The 24,609-nt window shown below is 42.5% G+C and overlaps 1 protein-coding gene and 2 long non-coding RNA genes across 3 annotated transcripts in view; all 3 read left to right on the top strand.

Moving 5' to 3' along the window:
- LOC128074598 (uncharacterized) overlaps positions 1–24,609 on the top strand; it is a 482,510-nt gene that overhangs the window by 245,680 nt on the left and 212,221 nt on the right. The window lies entirely within an intron of this gene.
- Positions 2,611–24,609, top strand: part of ME3 (malic enzyme 3) — a 112,372-nt gene continuing 90,373 nt past the window's right edge. The window contains exon 1 of the mRNA XM_052669860.1: positions 2,611–2,909. Within this exon, the coding sequence (XP_052525820.1) occupies positions 2,721–2,909 (189 nt within the window). The 5' untranslated portion in view covers positions 2,611–2,720. The remainder of the gene's footprint in view (positions 2,910–24,609) is intronic.
- LOC128074646 (uncharacterized) lies at positions 3,429–18,227 on the top strand. Its single transcript, XR_008203256.1, has 2 exons — positions 3,429–8,207; positions 8,656–18,227. It is a non-coding gene; the product is annotated as an uncharacterized LOC128074646 (long non-coding RNA).

Raw genomic sequence — 24,609 nt, 5'->3', positions numbered from 1 at the left:
GTGGAAGCTGAGCCACAAGACAGAGGCAGAGTGAACTCAGGCAAGTTTTTGTCCAACAACCTTCAGTGCAAGACACGAAGGCCCTTTATTTTGTTGTGCTTTTGAACAGTATTAGGCAGGAGCTGACTTATTTTGAGTAAAAATCTGCAACCTTTTCCATCACAGTGAGTTCATTCAGTTAAGCTCACTGTATGCTAGCTTACGGGCAGTTCGTGCTCTGCCCATGCTCATACAACAAGCTGTAGCTCCCTAATTCTGAGAATTAGATTAGTGGACTTTGTTGCTGCCTCTTTCATTCACCGACTGATACAGAGACAGGATTCCCAAACAAGCTACGGAGAATGGAGAGGGATTCCTTAAGGAATGTGAAGAAGCAGAATAAAATTCCTCTGGTGATCAGAAAACTGGAGCCCATCCTGATGAGAAGCCCCACTTAATTTCTCTCACTCTGGTCCAATGTCAGGAAATGAGATCTCCCACAGTCATTTTGAATCAGCCCAAAGCTGTCAGACTGCCCAGCACCCCATGGCGTGGGAAAGACCTTTCCATGTTTTGTTTTCTCCTCCTACAGCTTCCCTGCTCTCTATCAAGCAAGCACGGACCATACATTTGTTTTCTCTATTGGTGTCTGTTTCCTGGGGTACTGCTGTGCTTGCACACCTTGACTTTAATAGCTATTAGTTGTCTATTCCTCCTCTGATACAAAATTAAGTAGTGTCTGCCAGAAGGTTTAGAGAACTGGGACACTACATGGTTTGTAAATGCAGAAATCAGCAATGCCCTGCCCTTTTCCAAAAACAAGAGGTATTATTTCATCAGTGTTTACTGCAGATGAATAAATATAAGCAATCTGTTCTGCAGAGGAGCCAATAAAAATGATTCCTATTTGGGCCGATCTAAAATTTTAATACATTTCAGATGAAACTTTGGGTTGTGGGGTTTTTTTTGGTTGTTTTTTTTTTTTTTTTAAGAATGTATTACATGTAGTCAATCAAACACAATTCACACTATAAAAGATTCTTAAAAAATCTCATTTCAATAAATCACTTTCTTATAACTGACTTTTTTTTTTTTTTTAATCAAAATTGACTATTTTGAAAATTGGACTGAAAAATTGGACTATTCCTGTGGAAATGAAAACGTTCTGTGACAACACTCATCATCCTCAGTAAAAACACGTAATTGTAAAAGCAAAATGTTCTTTTCACAAGATCATATTTGGTGCTTTTATAACTTTCTATGTTTCCAACAGATTGGAAACAGAGTTCACTGCAGGTCTGAAAACCTCGCACATTATTTATTCCATCTAGCTGCAGTGTCAGAACAAGAGCCCAGCCCTGAAATTCTCTTTCCCTCTCCATTCTCCGTAGCTTGTTTGGGAATCCCGTCTCTGTATCAGTCGGTGAATGAAAGAGGCAGCAACAAAGTCCACGCATCACCTCCAGCTCTCTTCATAATGCCGTCATAATGCCGTCATTCATGGTGGGTTTGACTCCTGACAATTCACGATGCAAGAGCAAATGAACCAGGCTAAACAGACTCACTGGTGCTCTTTCTGGAGCAGGGCTGATGAGCACACAGACCACAGACATATGTGGTCTGTGTATTAGGAAAAATATTAGGAAAAGATTCTTCTCAGAAAGAGTGGAGAGGCATTGGCACAGGACAGGGAGGTGGTGGAGTCATCATATCTGGAGGTGTTCAAGAACCATGGAGATGTGGCACTGAGGGACATGGTCAGCAGGCATGCTGGGGATGGGTTGATGGTTGGAACAGATGATCTTAGTGGTCTTTTCCAATATTAACAGTTCTGTGATTCTGTAAACACAAATGGAAAGAGAATTTGAAGTGTCCTCCACCTAAAGCCAGCCTGAGATTCCCGAGAGGGCCACAATATGGGAGTAGCATCTACACGAAGATGGGATTGAGCAGTAGTGATTACAAGACTACCATTTTAAAAGATACAATAACTCATTTTTTGGAAGAGCTCACACAGTTAACTGTATGCTTAGCTAAAATCCATTTTTATCTTCTGCTTTTTCCTGTGTTTTTCATGCCAACGCAGTGATGCCTGGGTGTTTCAGAAATGCCCACACGGGAGTTTCTGAGAGCTGAAATAGGTTTGGGTATCTCAGTTCCTGGGATAAGATGGGTGCTAAACGGGAGCGAGGTTTGTGGGGCCTTCACATTATGGGTCTGGGTTTTTTCTTAGGATGCTCTTTATTAAGACTAATGGAGAATATGCAAATCCGAAAAGAGAGAGAACTTCGTTCTTCAGCTTGGTGTGGGCGAGAGGCCTGTCAACTCCTCAGAAAACGCTGCTCTCACGGCTCCAGCGAAGGCCTCACTCGCAGGTACGTGGTGGGCAGCACCTGGGGAGAACGCCAGAGAAATGAACGTGCGGGACGATGATGTCTTTCCACGCGTGCACTTGCGGGGCCGGCCGTCTCCCGTCCTCAGGCAGCCGGTGGAGGCGGGGCCCAGGCGGGCACCCCCGTTCCTCCCCCGCCGGCGGCTGAGCCCTTAACAGGTAACGGAGGAGGGGCGGCCGCCGCGGGGTCGGGCTGGGATCTGCTTCCTGGGTTTCCTTTCGCTTCAGCGGGGGCATCGCGGGGATCGGGGACCGCCGCCGGGCCGGGCCGGGCGTGCGTCCCGCCCTGTGGCCGCGCCCTCGCTCCCCGTGCCCGCTGACGCCGCGTCCCCGTCCGCAGGTCCGAGCCATGGGGCCGCTGTGCGGAGGGGCGGCGGGGCGGCTGCTGCGGGCGGCCGGGGCCGGCAGGAGGCTGCTGCTGCTCGGCGCCGCCCGGGGCAGCGGCAGCCCGGCGGGAGGGAGCCCGGCTGTCCGCCGCGAGGCCTTGGCCGTCAAAAAGCGAGGCTACGACATCACCAGGAACCCCCACCTCAACAAGGTAGGTGCCGCTTCACACCGCCCTGTAACGCGGGGTGATGGCGGCGGGGTGCCGGCCCCGATGTCACCCTGCGACGTGAGGTTTTGGGTAGGGAACGGCGGGTGTCTGGAGAGGGGCAGCTGGCGGTGAGGGAAGGACTGCTCCAGAGGGAGGTGGGCATGGAGCAGCCTGCCCGGGGCAGCGGGCACGGCCCCGAGCTGCCGGAGCTCATTGGGTTTGGATAGCTCTATCAGATGTAGGGGTGGATTTTGGGTGGTCCTGCACGGAGCCATCGGATGGGCTCAGTGATGTTTGTGGGTCCTTTCCAACTTGAGATACTCCGTGCCATGTGCTGGTGGCTATCTGTGGGCTGTTGGCAGAAGACTTGTGTAGTGGATGCCCTGACCATCCATATTTCCATCCTTGTCCATCCCCAACGCCCAGCCCTTGGGAAATGCTCAGGACCTCTCTCTCGCAGTGTGTTACACTGGACAGAGCTCAAGGCGAGTTGCAAGGGGTTGCCTCCTGGTTTGGTGTTGACTTTGTCCTTTGCAGCTGACCGCCTCACTTCCATCCACCCACTGCTGCTGTGGTGCTGGTAGTGCTGGAAGAGCTTGGGTTGGCCTTCAGCATTTTCTCCAGTCACCCAGTGAACGAAGGGAGAAAGGGTCAGAAGAGAGCACTTCTCCTAAAAACCCAATACCAGCCTAGTATATTTCAGTATTTCAAATCTGCAGCATGGTGTAGATAGTTGATGGGGCTGCGACTACTGATCTGCCTCCTGTGTCATTCTCTGGGCTGTAGACTGGATTACAACTTCTATTTTGTGTAGTTGGCATCTCCAAATGCCATTGCAGAATTCCCAGAGGACAGAGGTGCACAATGACACAGGATTTTATTGAATATGGAGCTATTTTATAGGCAGTCTCTTTGAATCATTAGACGATAAATGTCTGCAAGGCTGAAGAGAAGAGGAATTTCCAACTGGCTCTTAATGCTGATGAATTATTGTTGCTTACATGGTTTGGAGAGCTTTTTCTTCAGTATTTGCCTTGCTCTCTTCATCATACAATGGTAGTTGGAGAATAACATAGCTAATGTTTCTAGTGGCATTATATGTAACAGCTTGAACTGAAACATTAACACTTTGACTATTTCTCAATATAATAAAATGATAACATATAACTGCGGGGATCTATCACATTTCTTAAATTGATCTCACTTCCAATGAAGGACATTCTAAAAAAATCTCTCATTTTGTGCCTTTCTAAAGCATTCATCCCATCACTGAAAGGCAGTATTTCTCTTTAACTTGAATTTCGGTCTGTGTGGAAGAAGGAAAGAAAACTACTTCTGTTGGAGGTAAAATAAATTCTGGTGTGCTCTGTTTCTCCCACCTGTATGTTTGTTGTTAATGTTTTGTTCTTGTGTCAGCAAAGGCCAGACAGCCATCAATATGTCATCTTCAGAGCATTCTAGTGAGAAGGGATAAGGCTGACATCTATGGTAAGAGATACGCATGGAGAGATGGTGCCCCTATGTAACTATCATTACAGTAAACATCTAGGTGCTCTTCCCAAACTTTTCCAAACAGGCTTTCTTTGCTGTTCTTAACAGTTCAATAATAACAGTTTAATAAGGAATTAGCTGCGTTCAGCTGAAGTGGGATAGTTCAACCAGTCTATATGCGGTTGAGGTATGATTGATGGCCATTTGTTCTGCCTTGCTGCAGTGCTGTAAGACAGAATTGACAGGTTTTCAGCTATTGTGATCCCATCACATAGCAACTACTGATTATATCTCTAGTTGCTGGGGGTCATTGCCATTTGTCTGAAATGGACCTTGCTTTTATCTAAGTTTTCATCTGATTGAAGGCTGCTCTGTAGAGGATAGTCCTCACATCTTCTTCAGAACATCTGAAAATGTTTTTTGGAGAGACACTGGGCAGCATGTGTTCTGCTGCTCAATTCAGCGCACTGACTGCTCAGTGGCTTCTGTGTGAAGCTTAAAGAGTCAGTCTAAAACTATGAAATATGTGGCGGTTTATTCAACAAAGTTGACTGAATCCCTCCAGCAGAACCACAGATGGATTAACAGTGTGAGGTTATTGAGCCAAGTCTTTCCTTGACTGCTGTGTCAAAGTTGCTTTTGTTTAGATGTTGAAGTCACTGCTGCCAGGTCCTCTCAGGTACCCTCAAAACCTGTAAAAGGAAGCTGTCTTCTGAGAAGCTCATCTGTTTTCCAGACCTACCCGAGAAGGAAAAAGGAAAAACTGCTGATGGACATAAGTTTGCAGTTATTTCTTTTCTTTGCTCATTGTTTACTCTGTAGTTAGTTGGATTTGTAAGAAATACAAGCACTATAGTAAGCAGAGATAGCAAATGACTTTCTCCTGTTCTTGAATGATTTGGTCAGTCTGTGCATTCTGCATAAGATCTTTCTTGACTAGGATGCTTTGGGGAAAATTTAGAGGACAAAATTGACTTTCAGTTAAGGCATGGCTGGGTTCCATCCCTGGGACTTGGTTCAATTATCAGTTATGTCTCAGACTTTCTTTGCACTGGGAAGGTAATGTGCAAGGAAGTCATGTAGCTTAAATCATGTGGCAGTAGGAAGATGCTGGGAAGACAGAAGCATCTATGCTTCCTCTGTGCTGATGAACATACTGCATGTTTCTGTGTAACTCCAATACAGCTCTTCCTTGTGTTTTGGACTATTACAGCCCATGTGATCCAAGGGCAGGTCTTGGGAATTCTCAGCATTCTTCTCAGGATGACTGTGGTCCTAAAAGGCAATTGCAGTTGTTCTCAGCTGACAAAACAGCCACAGAAATAACAGGAAGGAAGAGCTTGTCACAGGTTTTAATCAAGCGTCTCATAAAGTAGTTCCTTTCCTGCCTTTTTTCCTGCTGCAAAATTGGAAATGCTAAACATTTTTAAAAACATCAGCCACAGAGAACTGGTGGGACCACACTGTGGGGATCCAAGTGCATGTTGGTTCCATTTACTGAAAGCCTTGGCCATGTCTAGGTAAGAGGCCTGCTGCCAGGGCAGCAGTACCCATTGTGACCCATTGGGACACAAGCCTGTCTACAGCGTTGAGGAGAACTATCTTAGCAGCTGCCTTAGCACATCTTATCCGCTTTGTATTTTCTTATGCACCATGCACTATGTAAAGCATCATAATGAATTATCAAAACAGAATTACCAGTCTGCAGCCGTAGAATGAAACTTTCTGAAGAATTGCTGTGGGCTTCTGCAGCAGCGTTGAAATCTACTGTGGCACAGCACACATCATTGAGATGCAGGTTGGTGTGTCCTTCAGATTTCTGGGGATCATAATTACACAAATCAAGGGTTCTTTGACCATGGTGTCAGTAATTTGCCATTGCAGCTGAGACGAGATGATACAGCCTTGCACACGGATGAAATCATCCTAAAATTAGCTGGATTAGTGAAATGATTGCATTTAGACAAAATCAGCAACCAGTACAAGGGCAGTGCATCTGAAATGCCTGTTGGCAAGGTCAAATCAAGGCAGATTCTTCCTTCAAATTATTAAATCTTTTCCCTAAATCCAGATAGTTATATTCTTACAACTAAAGTTTCCTGTTGGCTGCCTAGCAGTCTCAGTAGACATTTACCCACTGTGGGTTTTGAGTGGCTGTGTGACTCCCAGCATTTGTCGACTTCCCATCTGCTCGTGTTTTGCAGTGTAGGAGTGTGAGATGGGCAGAGTTTAGAGACTGTCCTCTTTTTTTTTTTTTTCAGGAGTCTGTATTTCAGCAAAGTTTAAAGGAGACCAAACGTGAAGCGTTGCTGTTTTGGTTGTGGTCTTCCTGTTTGTGGTTGGGTTTCTGTTTGGTTTCTGGGTTTTGTTTGCTGTGGGTTCTTAAATACACTGAAGACACACTTGGCCTAGAGAGTCCCCACACAGAAAATAATGAAGGACGGAGGGTGGAGGGGAAGATGTCCTACTTACCTGTGCTATTTACTCACAGAATCACATGATAGTCGAGCTTGGAATGGATCTCTGAGTCCTTCTGGCCCAACCCCAGCTCAAGCAGGCGATCTGCAGCACATTGCTCAGGTTTAATGTGTGGCTTCAGTAGATTCAGTTCATTGTCTCATTTCCAGATCTGTCACTGTCTGTGATTAGAGATATAGAGATGACGTAGAGATGACATGAAATGTTTCAAGATCTATAGATGAAATATACTAAGAAAACATAAAAGCATTACTGTAATGTAATGGACTTATCTTCCAAGTACTGTGCATCCTAAAGAAAATCATAAGAGATGAACTTCTCTGCAAAGTCATTGTCCTGGACCTGACATGGCCCAAAGCTGCTGGAGTTCAAGGAGCATTTGGACAACACTCTTAATAGTTTGGATTTTGGGTGGTCCTGTGTGGAGCCAGGAGTTGGATTAATTCTTGCATGTCCTTTCCAGTTTGGGATTGTGAGATAATAGTCTGGTCATCAAATCAAGCCCAGAATAAGTCTGTTGGTGCTCCCAATATTGGCACCAGCATGCAAAAGTCCCTTTGCTTCCCCAGCTTGGAGCCCAGCCCCTCTTACTATTGCAGCACCAGGCAGCCCTCTGCCTTCCTGTCCCCCAGCATCATCTCCTGCCAACAGTTGCTCTCTTCTTGGGGATCCTGTCAGTGCCTTGAGAGTAGAGCTAACGTGGAAAAGCTTGGAAGAGCAGAAGCAGCTTAATGCTGCTGAGATGAGTGGAGTGTCTCTGCCTTTTTGTTCATGGAATCACAACCCTGCAAACATCAGTACTTGTTTTGCCTTTGGTGCCTGTAAATGCTATGAGGGGCTTGGAAGTACCTCTCAGGCAGATTTTATATGTGCTGGGTTTATGCTTGTGGCCACCATAAGACACTAAAAGGAATAAAATGTGATTTGGACCGAAGTACTTGTTCGCTGAGCACTTTATACCATAAAAAATGCCTTTAAAATTGCCTTTAAATTGTGGAATGTTGTGAGTTTGGCAGCTGCCTATGCTGCTTTCCTTCTATCTTATGGTTTCTCTAAGAGAAGACTTAATTCTTAACACCACGTGTGTTTTGGTGTAAGGGCAGAGCCAAGGCTGCCCGTAGCTCTTGTTTCATTGGGTGGACTGGGCTTCTTTTGACGCTTGGGTAGGAATTACATTTAACTAATGAACTCTTCAGTCAGTACTGTGAAAATTGATCTTGGCGCATTTAAAATAGATCCAGGGCTGAATGTTACAGCTCGTTCAGTATTCCCATTTATTACATCCAGTGAAATGCATGGCAAACCTCCAGCTGATTGCTTTGGATACTGAAGGTAAGAGTAAGTTCGTTACGTGTGGGAACGGTCCTGTAAGCACTCCTCACTCCACTGCCTCCAAGCCTTGCCCTGCAAGAGCAGCAGGATGCTGTATGAGCTGGGTTCTTACAGAGATATATTTCAGCATCTTTGTAGTGTTTTGTGGCAGAGGATGACCTGGAACAAATTCAGATTGGCTTGATTTTGAATAAATGGAACATAAACTGAATTCGTCTTTAGCTTTTCTAGTGGCCACCTCCAGAGGTACACTTATCTGCTGTTACCAGTGTTAATTCAGAGCTGAAAAGGAAAGGTGAGGTCTTCAAAGAACCCAGCACTTTTTCAGAATCAAGAAATGGAAACTGGTCAGCAACTTCATTGCTTTGATTTGAAGCCTGCTGGTGTAAGGAGCTGCTTGCCCGGGGTCTGGACTATTGGGTCTCAATGCTCTTGCCTCTTCTTGCAGGGAGTTGGACTCTGATCTTTACAGGCTCCTTCCAACTGAGGATGTTCTGTGAAGTGTTCCCCAGTGGATGGGACCTAAATACCTGAAAGACCTACAGACTAATGTCACCTTTCTTACAGAGTTCTGCCTTAGTAAGAGGAGCAGTGAATTGTAATTCCTCTATTTTTAGGTATCATGTTAATAGAATTTTATATAAAAATAACTCTGCTTTGCCTCAGCTTTGTCACTTGAGTTATACTGAAGTTAGTGAGGGTAAAAAGTGGCTTTTTTTTTAGGCTTGTGGGAGACTTGGATAGGGAAGCTCATTTTATACATTCACAAAATGACCTGAGTTGCATAGTTTGACCTTTAATCTACTCTGTCTAGTTGCATATACTTTGCTTCTGTTCTATTTCATCAGCTGACACAATCAAGCACAGCACACAATTTCTATAAATGAGCTTGTGTGCAGCATGCCATGGGATGTAAGAATTACAGAAATTTAGAGTGCAATACATGGGTTTCAACACAATAAAAATAGTTTTTCATATTAATGCACAGCACTAATATTTTTGCCATATTCTGTTTATGTCTTCACACTCCCCTCCTCGCATCCGTAAATAATTCCTAGGTCTCTGCTGAACCTTAAAGTAACCAATTAGTTTTCCCTTTAATAAGAAAATAAACTGGAACATAAGTCATGTTGCCTTCCGTAGGCACACCTTGCTGAGGGTCTGGTGCCGTGGTGCTGTTGCACAGTTAGGACTTATGCCTGGAAACATATGTGTTACTTCGCTGATTTCAATCCACTTCAAGAGAGCGAAGAGACAAATGGCTGTTTTAATTACCCTGGGAGTTTTGAGTCATGGAATCATAGAATCACTGAGGTTGGAAAAGACCTCCAGGATCATCCAGTCCAGCTGTCCGTCTGCCACCACTGTTTCCCACTGAACCATGTCATCCAGTGCAACATGAGCATGCTTTTGATTTTTAACCTCCTCTTTGAGGCCTGGACACTTGCTATCTCTCCCCAGACAACACGACATTCTGATGAATGACTTAGATATTTTCAGCTTAATAATATTTTCTCTTTTATTTTCTAACCGCAAAGCTTTTTATAGTTCTCCATACCATACACAAAGCTCGGCTGTAAACTAAGCAGACTTGGTTCTGACAAAGAAAATAACACCAACACCAAAGTTTTCTGTGAATCAGACCTTTCTGCTTTGCTTCCCTTTGCAGCTCTTGTTTCAACATGTTGAGAAGGGGTTGATGTTCTATGGAACTGAATTTTCAGTGAATTTCTATATTCTGTATAAAAGGTCAGCATTTTTTTTCTGTGTCCAGTTTATAAAGTGATAAGGCTGTTTTGTAATATGTCCGTATGGATTAACTGTGTTCAGCCTCATAAAGCACGCAGTTAGGGCCGTACTGTGTTTTGCAACAGAGGAAGAAGTTGGTTATTTCACATACAGCAGTGTTCTGAACAAGGCATCTTGAACTTTAACTCTTTGGCTTGGCAAATGGATTTGTCATTTCCCCGAGTGCTTACATTCATTACAGAAGCTATTAAGCTTTGTTTAATCTTCATTTCTAGGGTTTGATGTTAAACCTGCAGGTAATCTTAACTATGCTTAGCTGCAAATTAAATGTCATTTTTGAAAGTATCTGCTTTATTAGGGCTTCTGTTTTCAGGGTGGTCTAAGCAAGGGCAGGGGCTGGAGGGAGGAGCATGTTTGTCAGCAGGCCAGCTGATTTAGATGGAGGGGAGAAGAATGTGAACAAAGGGATTTTGATGTTCATAACCCCTCTTTTATCATATATCATATGCAATTTTATCATATCCCCCAATCAGATCAGATCTGTTGGTTCAACTTAAAGACAAAAAACCTCAACCAAACAAGAAAAAAAAACACTTTTTTTCTGGTGAGCCATTTCTTACCCTAGAGGTAACTAAATGTGTTCATGTTGCCTTGTGTGTCTATAGCTAATTGCTGACACAAAACCACATCTTCTCTAAATTGGACCTTCATATCACAGTTGTTGGAGGGACATGAAAAGACACCTTTTCATGAAGGTGTCTAAACCTGGCCATAAAATGAGCCGAATGACAACAGTTGCCAGCTGCAGTAGTAAGTCTGAATCCTGTGAAAAGCTAAATATAATCTAAAAATGTATAAGCTCTTCCCTACAGGTGTGAATTCAGCAGAGTTGTGGAACAGTTGCTGGAGAATTGCTTCTGACATTGGAAAGTCAACAGACACTTCACGTTGGTTGCCCCAGAGCTCATAAGGAAGGTGAGCTTGGACAGATGAAGCAAAGATAGAGTATCACAAAGTGAAATCTCCAACTATGAGAAATACTCATAATTCCACCAGAATAATTTGGCAGTTTTGGTGGTTTCTGGGTGAGAGATGGGATTTTTGCATAAGGACCTGAACATGTATGGAATGATCAGGACATGAGAAAGAATTGAAAATTCTTCCCTCTGCTTCTAGCGGACAGCTTGGCTTGTTGGGTGAAAGCGGTGGGAAGCAATGAATTGGAGATCAACCATGTGTTCCACATAGATGTGTCTACAGAAGTCTTCCAAAGCAGAAGTTAACGCTGATCCCAGTGCTGATGGCTTGCTTTCTGCAGAGACTGCTACTTTATACTCACTAGGAATTTTGCTGACATTGGCATCTTACACGCTTCTCAAGTACACCATGTTCAAACACAAACTTGGTTGCTCAAAGAATAATAAAAGTGGTGGGAGTATGTTTTGCCTTTAAGTTTGGAGCATTTTCAGTGCACGTACCAGTGGGACTTGTTTTTCATTTCACATATGCAACCCTTAAGTTTGGTACACTGCCTAGGTTGTGATGTACAGTGGTATTTATTAGAGGGAGATGCGTGTGACGTGCCTTTACTTTGTGTGCTGATGCCAGCAGCTTTTACAAGCTTATATCCAGGGAAAAAAATGTTTGGTATGGCACAGAGGTCTCTCTAAACACTGCTGTTTGGCTTTCAGAAGGTGGTGTAGGCTTAACCCATTGGGGGGCTTTCCACTGGTTTGTCAGCTTTGAATCCAGCCTTGCTAAAATTGAGGAATGGGAGATTATTTGGTCACGGAAGGATGAGATTAAAGATGGTGTGGTGTGAAATTCCACTTTGTGATACTCTGTCTTTGCTTCATCTGTCCACGCTCATCTTCCTTTTGAGCTCTGGGGCAACCAACATGAAGTGTTCTGTTGACTTTCCAATGCCAAAAGCAATTCTCCAGCTTGCAGGCAAGGAACACTGGACTTCTTCTCAAGAGGTGCTGAACAAAAAACAAGTACACTAAGTGAGACAGCATGGAGAGCTCGGGTTTGCCCTGCAGAGTCCTTGTAGCATCTTCATAAAACTCACCCAAGTGCCTTTGAATTACGACCTTCCAAATGTCCATTGGTCAAGGGTAACTGGAATTTTGAAACCAGAATGAATGCACGGCTGATACTGGAGCTGGGCTGCACTCCCTAAAGGCAAGTAGGTGTTTTGGGTTTAATGTGTTATAACTTCGAATACAGTTAACTAAATCTTTTGTCATATAAATAGAAAAGAAGTGATGCAGAAGTGCTGGAAAGGAGCGGCTAGAGTCTGGCTGCTGCTGGAAAATACCTCTGGTGTGTTGGCCACTTATTAGGAGCTAATTACATTTTAAAGATAAGCCTTAATGGATTTGGCGGTGAGAGTGCAACTGTAATCAGATCTCGTTGTTCTGTACCAGTGCCTTTCAGGTTGCTATGCAAGGTCAAACATCCCATTGACTGGCAGCTGTACTGCTCTGCTTGTAGGAGAGTAACTGGCATTTGGTAGAGTTGCAAAATGAGTTTCCCACTGAAGCCAAATATAAAAAGTATATGAGAATCAAACAGTTTCACTGCCTGCAAAGCTGAAAACCCTTGTAGCATTTATTAGGATTTCCAGCAGGGAATAAGGGATATTAATCTTGTTTAACTTACAGGACCGTAATATTTGCACTGCAATTTGTAATGCAGAGCAAAATTGTTCAAGCAGTGTTTCCTGAGGAACAGCAAATTCAGTAAAGTGGGTGCTTGTAACCTTTTATTTTCATCAGAGGAGTAAAGCAGTTCACAGAACCCTGATGTTCAACAGTGTTGGTGAAGGGAAGAAGAGCAGAGAGTGTGGTTACAAATTGAAGAAGCAAGGAGTAGCTGAAACCTTTCATGTCCTTCTCAGAGTCTTTGTTTGGCATCACTGTTGTTTAATCTCTGAGCTGTGCCACTGGATCATGTGTGCTTGTGGGAGGCATAAACCTCAGTCTTGTTGATAAATCAGTCACTTGGTCAGTCCTCTGCAGGTTTTCATTTTCCTAGTGTTGCCAGACTGCACTGAGGTCTGAGCTGACTGCAATGAACGTGATCTGGGCCCCAAACCAGATCCACCTGAAGACCTGTGAGCCTCTTTCACTTTCTTGGTAATTTTGGGATCTCAATAATTTTGTTTATACGTACACATTGAAATGCTGAACTTCCTTGGATGCAGAATGTACTGCCCTGTCAAATACATGCCAAAGTCTCCATGTTTTTCATCTTTCTGAAGATTTGGAATTTGGTGCAGGCTTCAGGTCAGTGCAGACGTGTGGTTTAGTTTGATGGCAGGTGGATAGTGGTGTTGGCAGCCACAGCTGTTTGACTGCCCAGATTTCAGAGTGTCCCAAGGGGCTTTTCCACAGCAAACTGCTGGTAGCTCATTACTGCATGTCAGCAGGTAGCTCAATGGGAGAGGTGGGCTGGAGGATCAGGGAATCAGCCTGGGCCCCCTGTGGGTTTTGACTACAGCAAGGGTGTTTTCGGAAACTAAGGGATATAAGTTGGATACTGTTTCAAATACCAATTTATGGGAATGAATAGAACAAATTGCACCTTCTACAATCTTTGTCTTCTTCAGAGTTGAAATGTTAGATAAAGAGATGTGTGTTTCCATGCATGAATATTACCCCTTCATGTGTAATGGATGCTGATGTGTCTCATAAGTTGGCTCTCATATCTCAATGATCCGATCAGCTGCACTCTGATCTGTATTGGTAAAAACTGTCTGATAATTATTTTTTTCCACTTCCCTTTTCTGCTCTCCCTGCTGCATCAGAACTGCAGAGCAGAAGTCTGGAGTTACTCAGGCTCCATCAGTGATCAGTAGTAGTTCTTCCATACAATAACTTGCTTACTTTAGCACAGAAGTACTAGAAGTTTGTGGCTGAGAGTAACATTTACATCTCTCTTCTTTTGTTTATGCAGGCTACATACTGAGAGCTCTATCACAGTGACTGAGAGGGAAGGACAGGATTTCATTCTTCAGTGCAAACCAACCCCCCCAAAAGGGCTGCAAAGAATTGAAATCAATCTGAAGAAAAGCTATTAATAATTCTTTTCATACAACCTTACCCTGAGGCGGTTGAGCTTCTAAGGCTGATCCTTAAGAATGTCACCGACGTAGTGACACCATCTCAATGCAGGCGATCGTCAGAGCAGGTTGAAAGATCTCCTCTTTGCAATGCCATTCAGTTCTCAGAGCACTGTGTGTGCACTGTGGTGATAAGTACTGTGCAAACACAAAAGGGAGACATCAGACACCTTTCTGAGACACTTGTAACTTTACTGTAAAATGTATAATTTAATGTGCTGGAAAGCAGTATCTAAAATATTCTGTATACCAAGAGCTTACATTCTCCTAACAAGAGTTTGTGTTACTTTGCAAGGTTCTTATGTTTGCAAGCAGGCTTTCTCTGAGAGATGAAGTACCCCTTGGTGAGACCTATATGCTGAACCTGTGCTTGGCTTGCTGTGCCCTTGCAAGTTTCTGCAGCACACTTCTGCTGCTGCTGGGCTGTGCATGTGAGGAGGATCTGACTTGAGTAGCTCTTGAGACTAACTTGCATCTGGAAAAGATGGAGCTGAGTCACATGTGCACTATGGCCACATCTGGAATGGCCATGCATCTTGCATCTGCTTTGCATATAATCTGTGCATATGCAGAGTTGCTGATCATCTTCTGGATGCATTGGATGTTACATCCACTCACAGATTAACTCTGCATGAAGCCTGTAGCTCTGAGGCAGCTTTTGGATGTTCCTGGGGCAAAGGGAAAAGCCCATACATTTTTATCCCCCTAAAGAAAGATCTAGGTGGAAATGATGAATGTGCCTTGAGATGCTGGTATATGGGAGAGTAGATCTGAAATTTCATCCTTTAGAGAGCAAATCTGTGTGTTTGGTAATACACAAATGCTAGGTGAAAGAACAAGGTAATAGAATTTTTAAAGATACTATTGCTCCACAAATTAAAAAACATTGCTATTATGTAGAAACATCACTTACATCAATAATTTTCTGTAAGTTAAGCCTGAAGTGGAAATGATACTTTTTCACTCCAGGTCAATTCCTTCACTATTCATTCTGCAGAGCCAGTTGGTCAGCTGCCATATTATAGCTCCTCTTATCTCTGCCAGCAGTGATCTCAACCATAGCATGTTAAAGCACGTTACATACCAACTGCTGTGTCCCATACCTCCCATCAAACAGACAACATTTTATAAAATGAAATGCATTTTGTCAAGTATTTCCCGAAAGTGAAGTACAAAACAAGCTGCTGGCAAGCAGATGTTCAGCTGATTAAAACTAAAAAATATTCCTAGAACTTGCATATCTTTTTTTTTTTTAATTAATCTGCTTAGTTAATCACTTGTAATTTCTGTCCTTATTGTGGGGCGATTTAAAACCTCCAGTCACATCGTGTATATTACAAACCTGCATACATCTGAGGTAATTACTTTGTCTGCATTGCTAATGTAATAATTCAAGGAGAAATAAGGTAAGCTGAATGCTCATGCTTTAAACTAGTGGGACAGAAAGCTGAGTGTAGTCTGCTCTTCCTGCTGCTTAACCATCTTACTGGGCAGATGCTGCAGCCAGTGATTTCTTAGAAATCAAGAGATTATTGGCCTCTTTTTCCTCTCATTTTATTTAATGACACCTTCCAGCAATGGTCTAGGACTAGATCCAAAGCAGATTGAATTTGATGGGAAACAAATGAGTAATTGCAGCCCTTTGCTGTAAAGTATTCAGAGTTGTTGTCTTACTGGCTTCATAACATTTAAGAAAGTGCTTTGCTGAAGTGGAGCATACATTTTTGATTTAGTATCCCTCTGCTGTAAGACTGAATATTTCAGTGTCTTCTGGCCAAAGTCTATCCGAGAAGTGGCAGTACAGGAGCACAGCTGGGCTGTAAAGTGAAGGTGATGCATTTCTGCTCTGCATTCAGAGGAAGAGAGAAATAAAACAAGGATAATATTGCAGTATCGTTGAGTACCAGACAGAAGAAAAACAACTGTAAAAACTAACTAGACTTGTAGAATGAGGTTCAGACAACTTACAATGTCTCCAGTTGACATCTGCTTTACTGAATAAATAACAGAAAAAAACTGAAAAAACTTAACTGAAAAAAGACTGAAAACAAATAATAGTCTACAGAGTGACAACAGTCTCTTCAGGTGTCAAAGCTTTTAAGTGTTGTAAATTTACTCTCAGCTTTGCAGTGTTGATATGGATTTTTTTTTTCATTGATTCACTTTCTTCTTTTAATTCAAAAACATATTGGATGAAAGAAAAGACATAAGTTAGGCCTGAGACATTATGACTGATCCTTGTCAATCTCATCCTGCATTCTCTAATGCTAGCATAGGAGTTTGAGCTGTCCTTCCCACCTTTGATGTCACTGAATTTGATTGAAGTATAACTGATTAAAGAGGGTTTGGAGCTGGAGTCTACCCCGAGAAATGGAACTCAGACCTTTCTCCCTCCTGTGGATGTGCAGTAACCCAGAAATAGATGTTGGGTTTTGATTCATCTTGTCTTGGTACAAAACGTAATATTCTGATATGTTTGCCATTTTGGTTTCTACTTATCTTTGCCCAGCTCCCTTGCTCCTCAGTTTGGGAAGTTGGGGGAATCAATCCAAATGTAGCAGTAAGAAGGAACGTGGTAAGTGTTGTCTGCAAAACAGAACAAAAGGAATGTAAACCCTGCAACTATGGCAGACTCACTCTGTTTTCAAGATGCAAGGCCATTCAAAAGCAGAAAGACTGTGCAGTCCTTGACAAAAAAAATGTTGAGATCAGCAACATTGTGTGATTGTTTTTTGATCCTTCTGGAATTCAGATGCAGTACTGAGAGTCAGGAGCTGGGATACAACAGGGTGTATTCCTGACAGTGTGTTCAGAATGACATGCAGGACCCATAAATTCTTCTGAGATCTGGTGGGAGAATTCACTGCTGGAGAGATCTGTGAATAATATGAATGTGGATGACCTGGTTTGTGTGTAAATCCTCAGTGGGTTTTCTATGAGGAAAAATAAGCTCAGAATGTTTGCTTCATGCTGGATCTTACGGTCTTCTAAGACAAATGTAGTGTAGAAATTGGCGGCTTCTGGAGGAAAAAGTAATTTTTAATTCAAGTTATTCAGGTAAACTTGGAGTTTGCAGAGCTGCTTCCTTCTACTGGGAAAAACACAAGCACCAGGACAACTTGCATGCAGATGTTTTTATTGAGAACTGCATAAATGGGATGGAGGGATAACTGATTCTATAATCTTGCATTTAATAGAAAGCTATTTTAAAACCATTTGCACTGGTGCACTGTAACTCATCGCAACGTTGTAATCTGCAATAAGATTTTGAAAAGTACAAATTATATTTCTCCAACGGGATCTGGACAGTTTTAGTATAACTTGGGTACTCATCAAAGTAGAACTTCACATGATATTTCTCTGAAACTGCTTTGTTTCATAAGCACAAGAGTGTGCCTAGAGAATGATTTCTGGCAGATTCTGGCCTCTTTATGCTGAGTCCTAATTCACCCCTGCTGTTCTCTGAAATTAAAACCTTCTGATTCTCTTGCAGGAAGAGGTGTTCCTATTGCCATCTGCAAAATATCAGCATCTTCTGCATCTTGCTAAAATTCTTCTGGCCTCTCTGTACTCATGATTTTTAAAGAACATTCGAAGGCAAATTCTTATCTTCTGTCAAACCTAGAGGTTAAGAAACTGAATATGCCTTGTCATATAAGCAATCCATTCAGCAGGCATTGGTTCATTTACTGTTTCTTATCAGCCATTAAACCACGTTCTTTTTATGGTATTCTGCTGGAGGAAAAACAATGTTTGTCCATTTGTGTATGAGCCCATCACTTCATGCACCTCCATGTAAAAACGTCTCTGTAAAGCAATAGCTCAGCTTCCAAAGGCTGAGTTTCAAACAGTACAATCTGGATGTGTTTGCACATTTTCTTTTAGCGCTCTCCTTTTACAAATGTTGAATGTAGATCACGAGTGGAAAGGCTTAGGGAAATGCATTCATAGCTTTAAGCCTGAATATACCTTCTGTGTGTAATTTGCAATACTTCTGAGAAATCCAAAATATTTCATGTCATCAATACAACCTTGTTTTGAATATGAGATTCTTGTCAGAAAAGGATTTGAAGATAACAGTAAGATAAAGGGGTGGGAATTAAAAATCTCTGTCTTCTAATAAAATGAAAAGAGTAATACCAAAAGCAATTTGGTGTAGTGCCTGTATTTATATTGTACTTGAGCTGGCTTTAAGCACTCCTAGGACCTGGTTCTCTCTGTTCACTTATTCTGGTACACAGCCCAACTTCAGATTATTCATGAAATTCCAATGTCCTTGAGCAGACTCTTTTGGGGAGAAACACATGTTGCCTCCTCTGTAGGCATTGTGTGTCTCTGGGAAAATAGTTGAGAGAAAAGCATCTGAACCTCACAGGGACCTGCTGCCCCACAGCAGATTGGCATGTAAGAGTTTACTGTGGAGCTCTGACTGTATTTGGTAGCTTTCTGCAGTCACAGCAGCCTGATCACCCTGGAAACCTTCCCTATAGGGCTTTAGGGGATAAACCTTCCGTAGGGGCTTTAGGACAGTCAATAAAGCAAGCCTTGAACCTAGCTTTATGGCAGCACTTAGAAAAGTATTTCAGTTTCTGAAATCTTTATTTTATAACATTTTTATTCCAGTGCGTTTACTGCTATACATCTTTAAACCAAATGGAACCTCTCAAAATGATGAAAAGCTGCGCTGATGCTTTACATTGGAGATGGGAGTGAACTCTGCCTAGTTTTCAGGTATAAAATGCCCTGTAGCTGCAGCGCAGCACACTTTGTTGGCTCAAAGATGCCCCATTCATTCTGTGTCAGCAGCCCTCTGCAGCAAATTCGTCCAGGAATCTTGTGCCATCCTGAAGTCAGGGTGAGGATCATTCTCTTACACTTTACTGATATATCGCAGGAGAGCAAAGGTAGAATGAATACACCCAGTCTTGCTTGGGACTCTAGTGTTCAAGTAACCGTTCTGTAATAGGTTATTCTTTATGAGTAATACATGAAAATAGAATTATTCGGATAAATGCTTGCAGAAATGCATGAAGCTTGCCCACATGAGCCTCATGAGGAACAAGGCCAAATGCAAGCTGTTACACAAGGGTTGGGGCAATCCCAGATTGGGACAGTACAGACTGGGAGAAGTACTCACTGAGAGTAGCTCTCCAGAGAAAGACCTGGGAGTCCTGGTAGAAAAAGGTTCAGTGCAAGCTAGCCGTGCTCATCCACAGCCTGGAAGGCCAACACTATCCTGGGCTGCATCAACAGAAGGGTGCAGCAGTGCAAGGGGGGAGATTGTCCCTCTCTCCTCTGCCCTCATGAAACCCCATCTGCAGTATTTCATCCAGATCTGAAGCCCCCAGTACAGGAAGGATATGGAGCTGTTGGAGAAAGTCTAGAGGAGAGCTTTGAAGATGATCAGAAAGATGGAGCACTTGTTTTGTGAAGAAAGATTGAAGGAGTCGGGATTGTTCAGACTGGAGAAGGCTCTGGGGACACCTCATTGCAGCTTTCCAGTACGTAAAGAGAGCTTATAAGCAGAAGGGAGAGTGACTTTTTATGTGGTCTTGCGGTGATATGGCAAAGAGGAATGGTTTTAAAGTAAAGGAGGGAAGATTTAGATCAAATGTTAGGAGGAAATTATTTACTTAGAGGGCAGTGAGGCCCTGGCACTGCTGCCCAGAGAAGCTGTGGATGTCTCATTCCTGGAGGTGCTCAAGGCCAGCTTGGAAGGGACCTTGGGCAGCCTGAGCTGGTGGAGGGCAACCAACCCATGGCAGTGAGATTGGAATGAAAAGATCTATAAGAGACCTCCCAACCCAAGCCATTCTGTGATTCTATAATTTAATTTTAGTCATTTCTTAGGTGTATTTTTTCTCTTTGCCTTCAAATTTCTTGATCATAATCAAAATTTACTAGAAATGAGACATCTTTACTACACATTCAGTGAGGCCATGCAGGCTGTGGAAGCTGCTGAGCAGCAGAGCCAAAGCCCTAAAAATTAAAACTGGGATATTCTCCATGTACATGAAAATAACAAAGGTTAAATTTTAGGTCATAACTCTTTGCGTCTTTAGAAAATATTCTGGAGTCTAGCAAAACTGTGGGCAAATATACAATTACTGAGTGCTGCCTCTTGACATTTTCCAAAAGACAGAACTCCAGACTAATCACAGGATTACTTAAATATTTGGTCACTACATCAATGTGTGGTACCTGATGGATTTAACACAGCTATTTCTTTCAATTCAGCATTAAAAAGGAGATTGTCTGCTAATGCTGACAGTGTTCTGGTTTCTATCCTCCTGGTTAAAATTAATCTACCTTGGATTAACGAGTGCTAAAGAATCACTTGAGAATAAATGGGTCTGTTGTTCCAGGGTCTCCCTTACACAGAAGATTTGGTTGGGTCCCACGGCAGAAGCCGGTGTGATGATGAACATGAAGAAGTGAAATCACAAGTGAGATGCCAGCAGCACTGGCCCATAGTACACTCCCTCTTCTTCCCCTCTGAGAACTTAAAATGGGGTGGGAATTTACAGTTAAGTTTAAGGTTTTAGAAATTTTCTATTCATCTGGCAACCATTTCAGCTAACAAGAGAAGAAGAGAGGAAGAAGAATTTTTTTTTTAATCCAGACACTTCTTGCCACAATTCACTGGATCTCAACATAACTGTGATGTAATCGTTCACAGTTTGCCAAACCTTCCAACACGTCTAGAAAAGCATGAGGAACATGCTTGATTTCAGTTGAGGATTTTCCCCTGGAAATATTTGTTTGTCTTCACTGTGTTTTGTCAGACATCAAGTTTCGGTGGTGCGATGGTGATAGAAGGGGTGTTTGGAACCTTTTGACAATTATTGGAGATTAATAACATAAAAGCTCTTGGAGAAGTGGTGGCCAGAAGTCATTTGTAATTGGCTAGAGCTTTCTGGGTGTGATGCCTACAAGGGTTTTAGGCTTAATCTCTACAATCAAAATCAAATATGATGCCTTATTTATCTCAACATGCAGGTTATCTGTCAGATCTCAACTGTTCGGCTGCTGGCAGCCTTCCTTAGGATATTAATTGACAAACTCATCCCAACGTTCATTTAAAACCACAGCTGATGGTCTGTTTGGCTGTGTGAGCTACTCTTGCTGACATGATTAAATGTTTGCATTCATAATCTGGTTATGGTCTCTTAAGCAGGCTTTGTAGCAGGAGTTCATTCCTGTCTCATGGTAACACTTCAGTCAACACTTTCTGTGGATGGGGCTGCTTGGAATGTTGTGTTGTACTGGATTCCTGCTTAGTAGAATATCTAGAAATCCCAAATGAAATACACATAAGTAGTATGTGTACTAACAAATCTATGTGTGACATTCTTTGCCACAAGGCCAGGTAGCACTGTCTGCATCCATACTGCTAAATCCTTACCCTCTAAAGCAGGCTGTCGTAGTTCCCAAATGGCCAGTCCAAATGTCACCAATACACCAAGTAAAGTCACCAATACAACAAGTGACTGCTGTACAAGCTTTGGTGTTTTTGGGAGGCATCATGGCTTTTCAATTAAAATGTAATATTGGTAGTTACCATGTTTAATAATCAGCAGCTGTTGTACATGTTTTTAATTATTCCCCTACAGCTGTCTTTAATATAATTTAGTATGAAAACTGCAATTCTACTTTCCATTTTAACACAATTTTGTTCTTATTAACAAAGTTCTCTTTAGATCTCAAAATACGGACAAGGGTTTTAATTGTGTGAGTGATTTACCTCACCTGTAGTCTTTTGTTTCACATTACTATTTCAGTTTTTCAGCCAGTTAGCTTCATGCTGTCTTTTTTGTTTTTTTTGCTTAGATGACCCTAGATGCTCATTTCTTCTGTTGGCTTCTTGGTTAGTGTCTGGTGCATGAATTCCAGCATGAACTGCTTCAGGATAGAAGTAGAATTTCTTAGGACCTGTATCTAATTCTATTTTTAAAATCCAAAAATGCAAATGCATCTCAAATTGCTTCACTGTCCCTGATGATGTACTGGGTCATGCTGGTATGTTGCTTTGGAATAGGATGTACAATTAAATCAAATTATTTGCTTCCGCTTTGTTTTTTTCTGTTACAGTGCCTTGCTTTATTAAGGCTTACAAAATGGCGCCTAAAAGTTTACAATATCAAAAAGTGTTGTGATCTATTCGAGTGTCAGTACAACTCTACTTCCCCAAGCCTATATGTCTGCATCTTTTCTGTGGCCTGTATGACAGCTGCTTGCTGATTTTCACACTAGTGTAAAGCTGAGTCAGACTTGAAAAGCATGCATTCAGCAAATGGGGATTTCCCACCCGCAAATTTGTAAGGAAATCTTTAAAAATTCTATTTCTCGTGGGCTACCTCAGCACTGGTGAATCATAAGGAATTACAGCCACAAATTGCAGCTTGATTGAATGGTCTAGAAACAACAAAAACTTCCAGTATTTGAAGAACAATTTGCGACTCCGAAAGCTTATTCATTTTTATTCTGAGTGTAATGATTGGCATTGCAAAGCTCTACTGGAGTGACTGACACATGCCAGGAGCTTGTAATTCTGATGAGAACAGCAACGCATATGGGTGATACAGAAATGGTTAATGCGTTTGCTGAGTACTTGCAAGTGGAGGCTGTTCCTTTGGACTGGTGTTTCTCAGCTTTCATAATAACCATTGAGGAGGTAATTGCAGATGACTTTATTCATGTGTATTGATCTTTTTAGTTTTCAAACTTAAATATTTAAAATATTCCACAGTATCACAGAACTTCAGGGGTTGGAATGGGCCTCTGGAGATCACCTAGTCTAGCCTGGACCTGGTTCTGACCCCTGGGGAACATCATTAGCAACAGGAAGTGGTGGAAGACATCCCAAATCCAAGACAATTAGTCTGATGGACCTCCAAAAAGTAGCCCCTTAATAAATTGTTCTTCATCTTCCTTCCAAAAGAAAGGTCCTTGTCAACAGAAATGTCGTGGGTTGTGTTCAGAAATGAGGTAATGGATATCGTGAAGTTAATGACCCAAATTCAGAGGGAATGTGAAAATTAGCTCTGTGTTGCTTCAAAACTTTCCCTTCGTCAGTGGGTGGACCTTGCTGATTTGGGCTCTGAGTGAACACTGGAGAATTTTCGGCATCTGTGAGTCCTGGACACTGCTCATTTGTTGAGTGCCATCAAGTCTCCTTTCTACAGAGAAGAAATGTTTCTCTATGAAAAGTGAATAGAAAGTTTTGGGACATTTCTGGAGACACATCACATTCATTAAACCACCAAGTAAAGCCAGCTGCCTCTTAGTGCTTAGCAAGACTCAGTTCAGAAGCATTGTCAGGAGTTTGGGGAGAGTTTAGGACACCTCTGGCATGGTAATGAATGAAGCATGCTTTTTCTGAATTTAGCACTTCAGAAAGGCATTCAATTCTTAGATGCATTAAGCGTTCTTCAAGAGGTACAGCATTTTAATTTCTACCTTGTAGGGTTTGTAAGACATTTGTTTTGACTGTTTACATGAGGGAAGCATGCATAAATCTAGTAAGTGCTTTTAGCTGGCTGCATATAAACACATTGGAGTGCAAGGTGCGATGGGTTTTATGTTGTTTTTTCCATAGGATGCTTGTGCATTGCCACTCTTCTCGGAGACGTCTCACAGAGCCCCTTTTTGTACAGTCCTTCTCTGGTTGAAGTTCCCCTACTACTGAACTTTCAGAGTCATGCTGATATATTTGAGTGTTCTCTGTGTACATCTCCAATATAGCTCTGGAAGGTGGAGCTGCTGTTTCACCTTGTTTTCTGTAGAGTAAAATTTCCTTCTGGATAGCCTTGCAGTAACAGCAGCATTATACTCCAGCAGTCTCGTACCTCAAACACCCTCTTTCCTATTCTATTGCCTTACAGTGTGCTCATCTAAAGCCATTTATACATGCATCCCTATCCTCAGGGATTCCATAGCACTACCTGCACCATGCTTAAGATGATTTCTTTGGCTATCTGTTGTGGCTGGAGCTATGTGCATCTCAGTTACAGAACATGCTCAAGTCAGTGCAGGGAATTTTGGCCAGTAACTGATGCTAGATGTTGCTTGGCTTCATCAGCAGGGCTTGGCTGGTCAAGCTGACTCTGTTATGTTCTCCCTCCACCCGCCCTTGGATTTGTTTTCCCCCATTCCACAGCTTGGAAATGAAAAATCCAAAAGTGAAGAAATCTCAGAGATTCCACTACTTCATTCCCAGTGCTCTGCCCTTAGGAAGTCCAATTCCCACTGCATAATGAACACTTCAGTGCAAAGTTTACTGTAGAGAAAGCACAAGCTTGTTGGTTTTAGGAATCAATTCCATGATGTGCAACTGCTTGAGGCATTCCCAATGCTGTTTCAATGCTTTATGAACTACCAGAACATACTTTTGCCTTTTTAGGGGATCTGGTTACAAGCTGCTGTTGGATAGTTACAGAATTCCAGTTACTGCTCAAACTTTGTGGTAAGATCTCCTGGCACTTGCCTTAGATCTGCAGTGAATTGGCCTGGGAGCATCAGAGCCAA

The sequence above is a fragment of the Tympanuchus pallidicinctus genome, unplaced genomic scaffold (genome assembly GCF_026119805.1).
Source record: "Tympanuchus pallidicinctus isolate F22 unplaced genomic scaffold, pur_lepc_1.0 scaffold11, whole genome shotgun sequence".
Classification (NCBI taxonomy): domain Eukaryota; kingdom Metazoa; phylum Chordata; class Aves; order Galliformes; family Phasianidae; genus Tympanuchus; species Tympanuchus pallidicinctus.
Note: the sequence above shows the minus strand (reverse complement) of the source record. Positions and strands in the feature narration are given on the sequence as shown.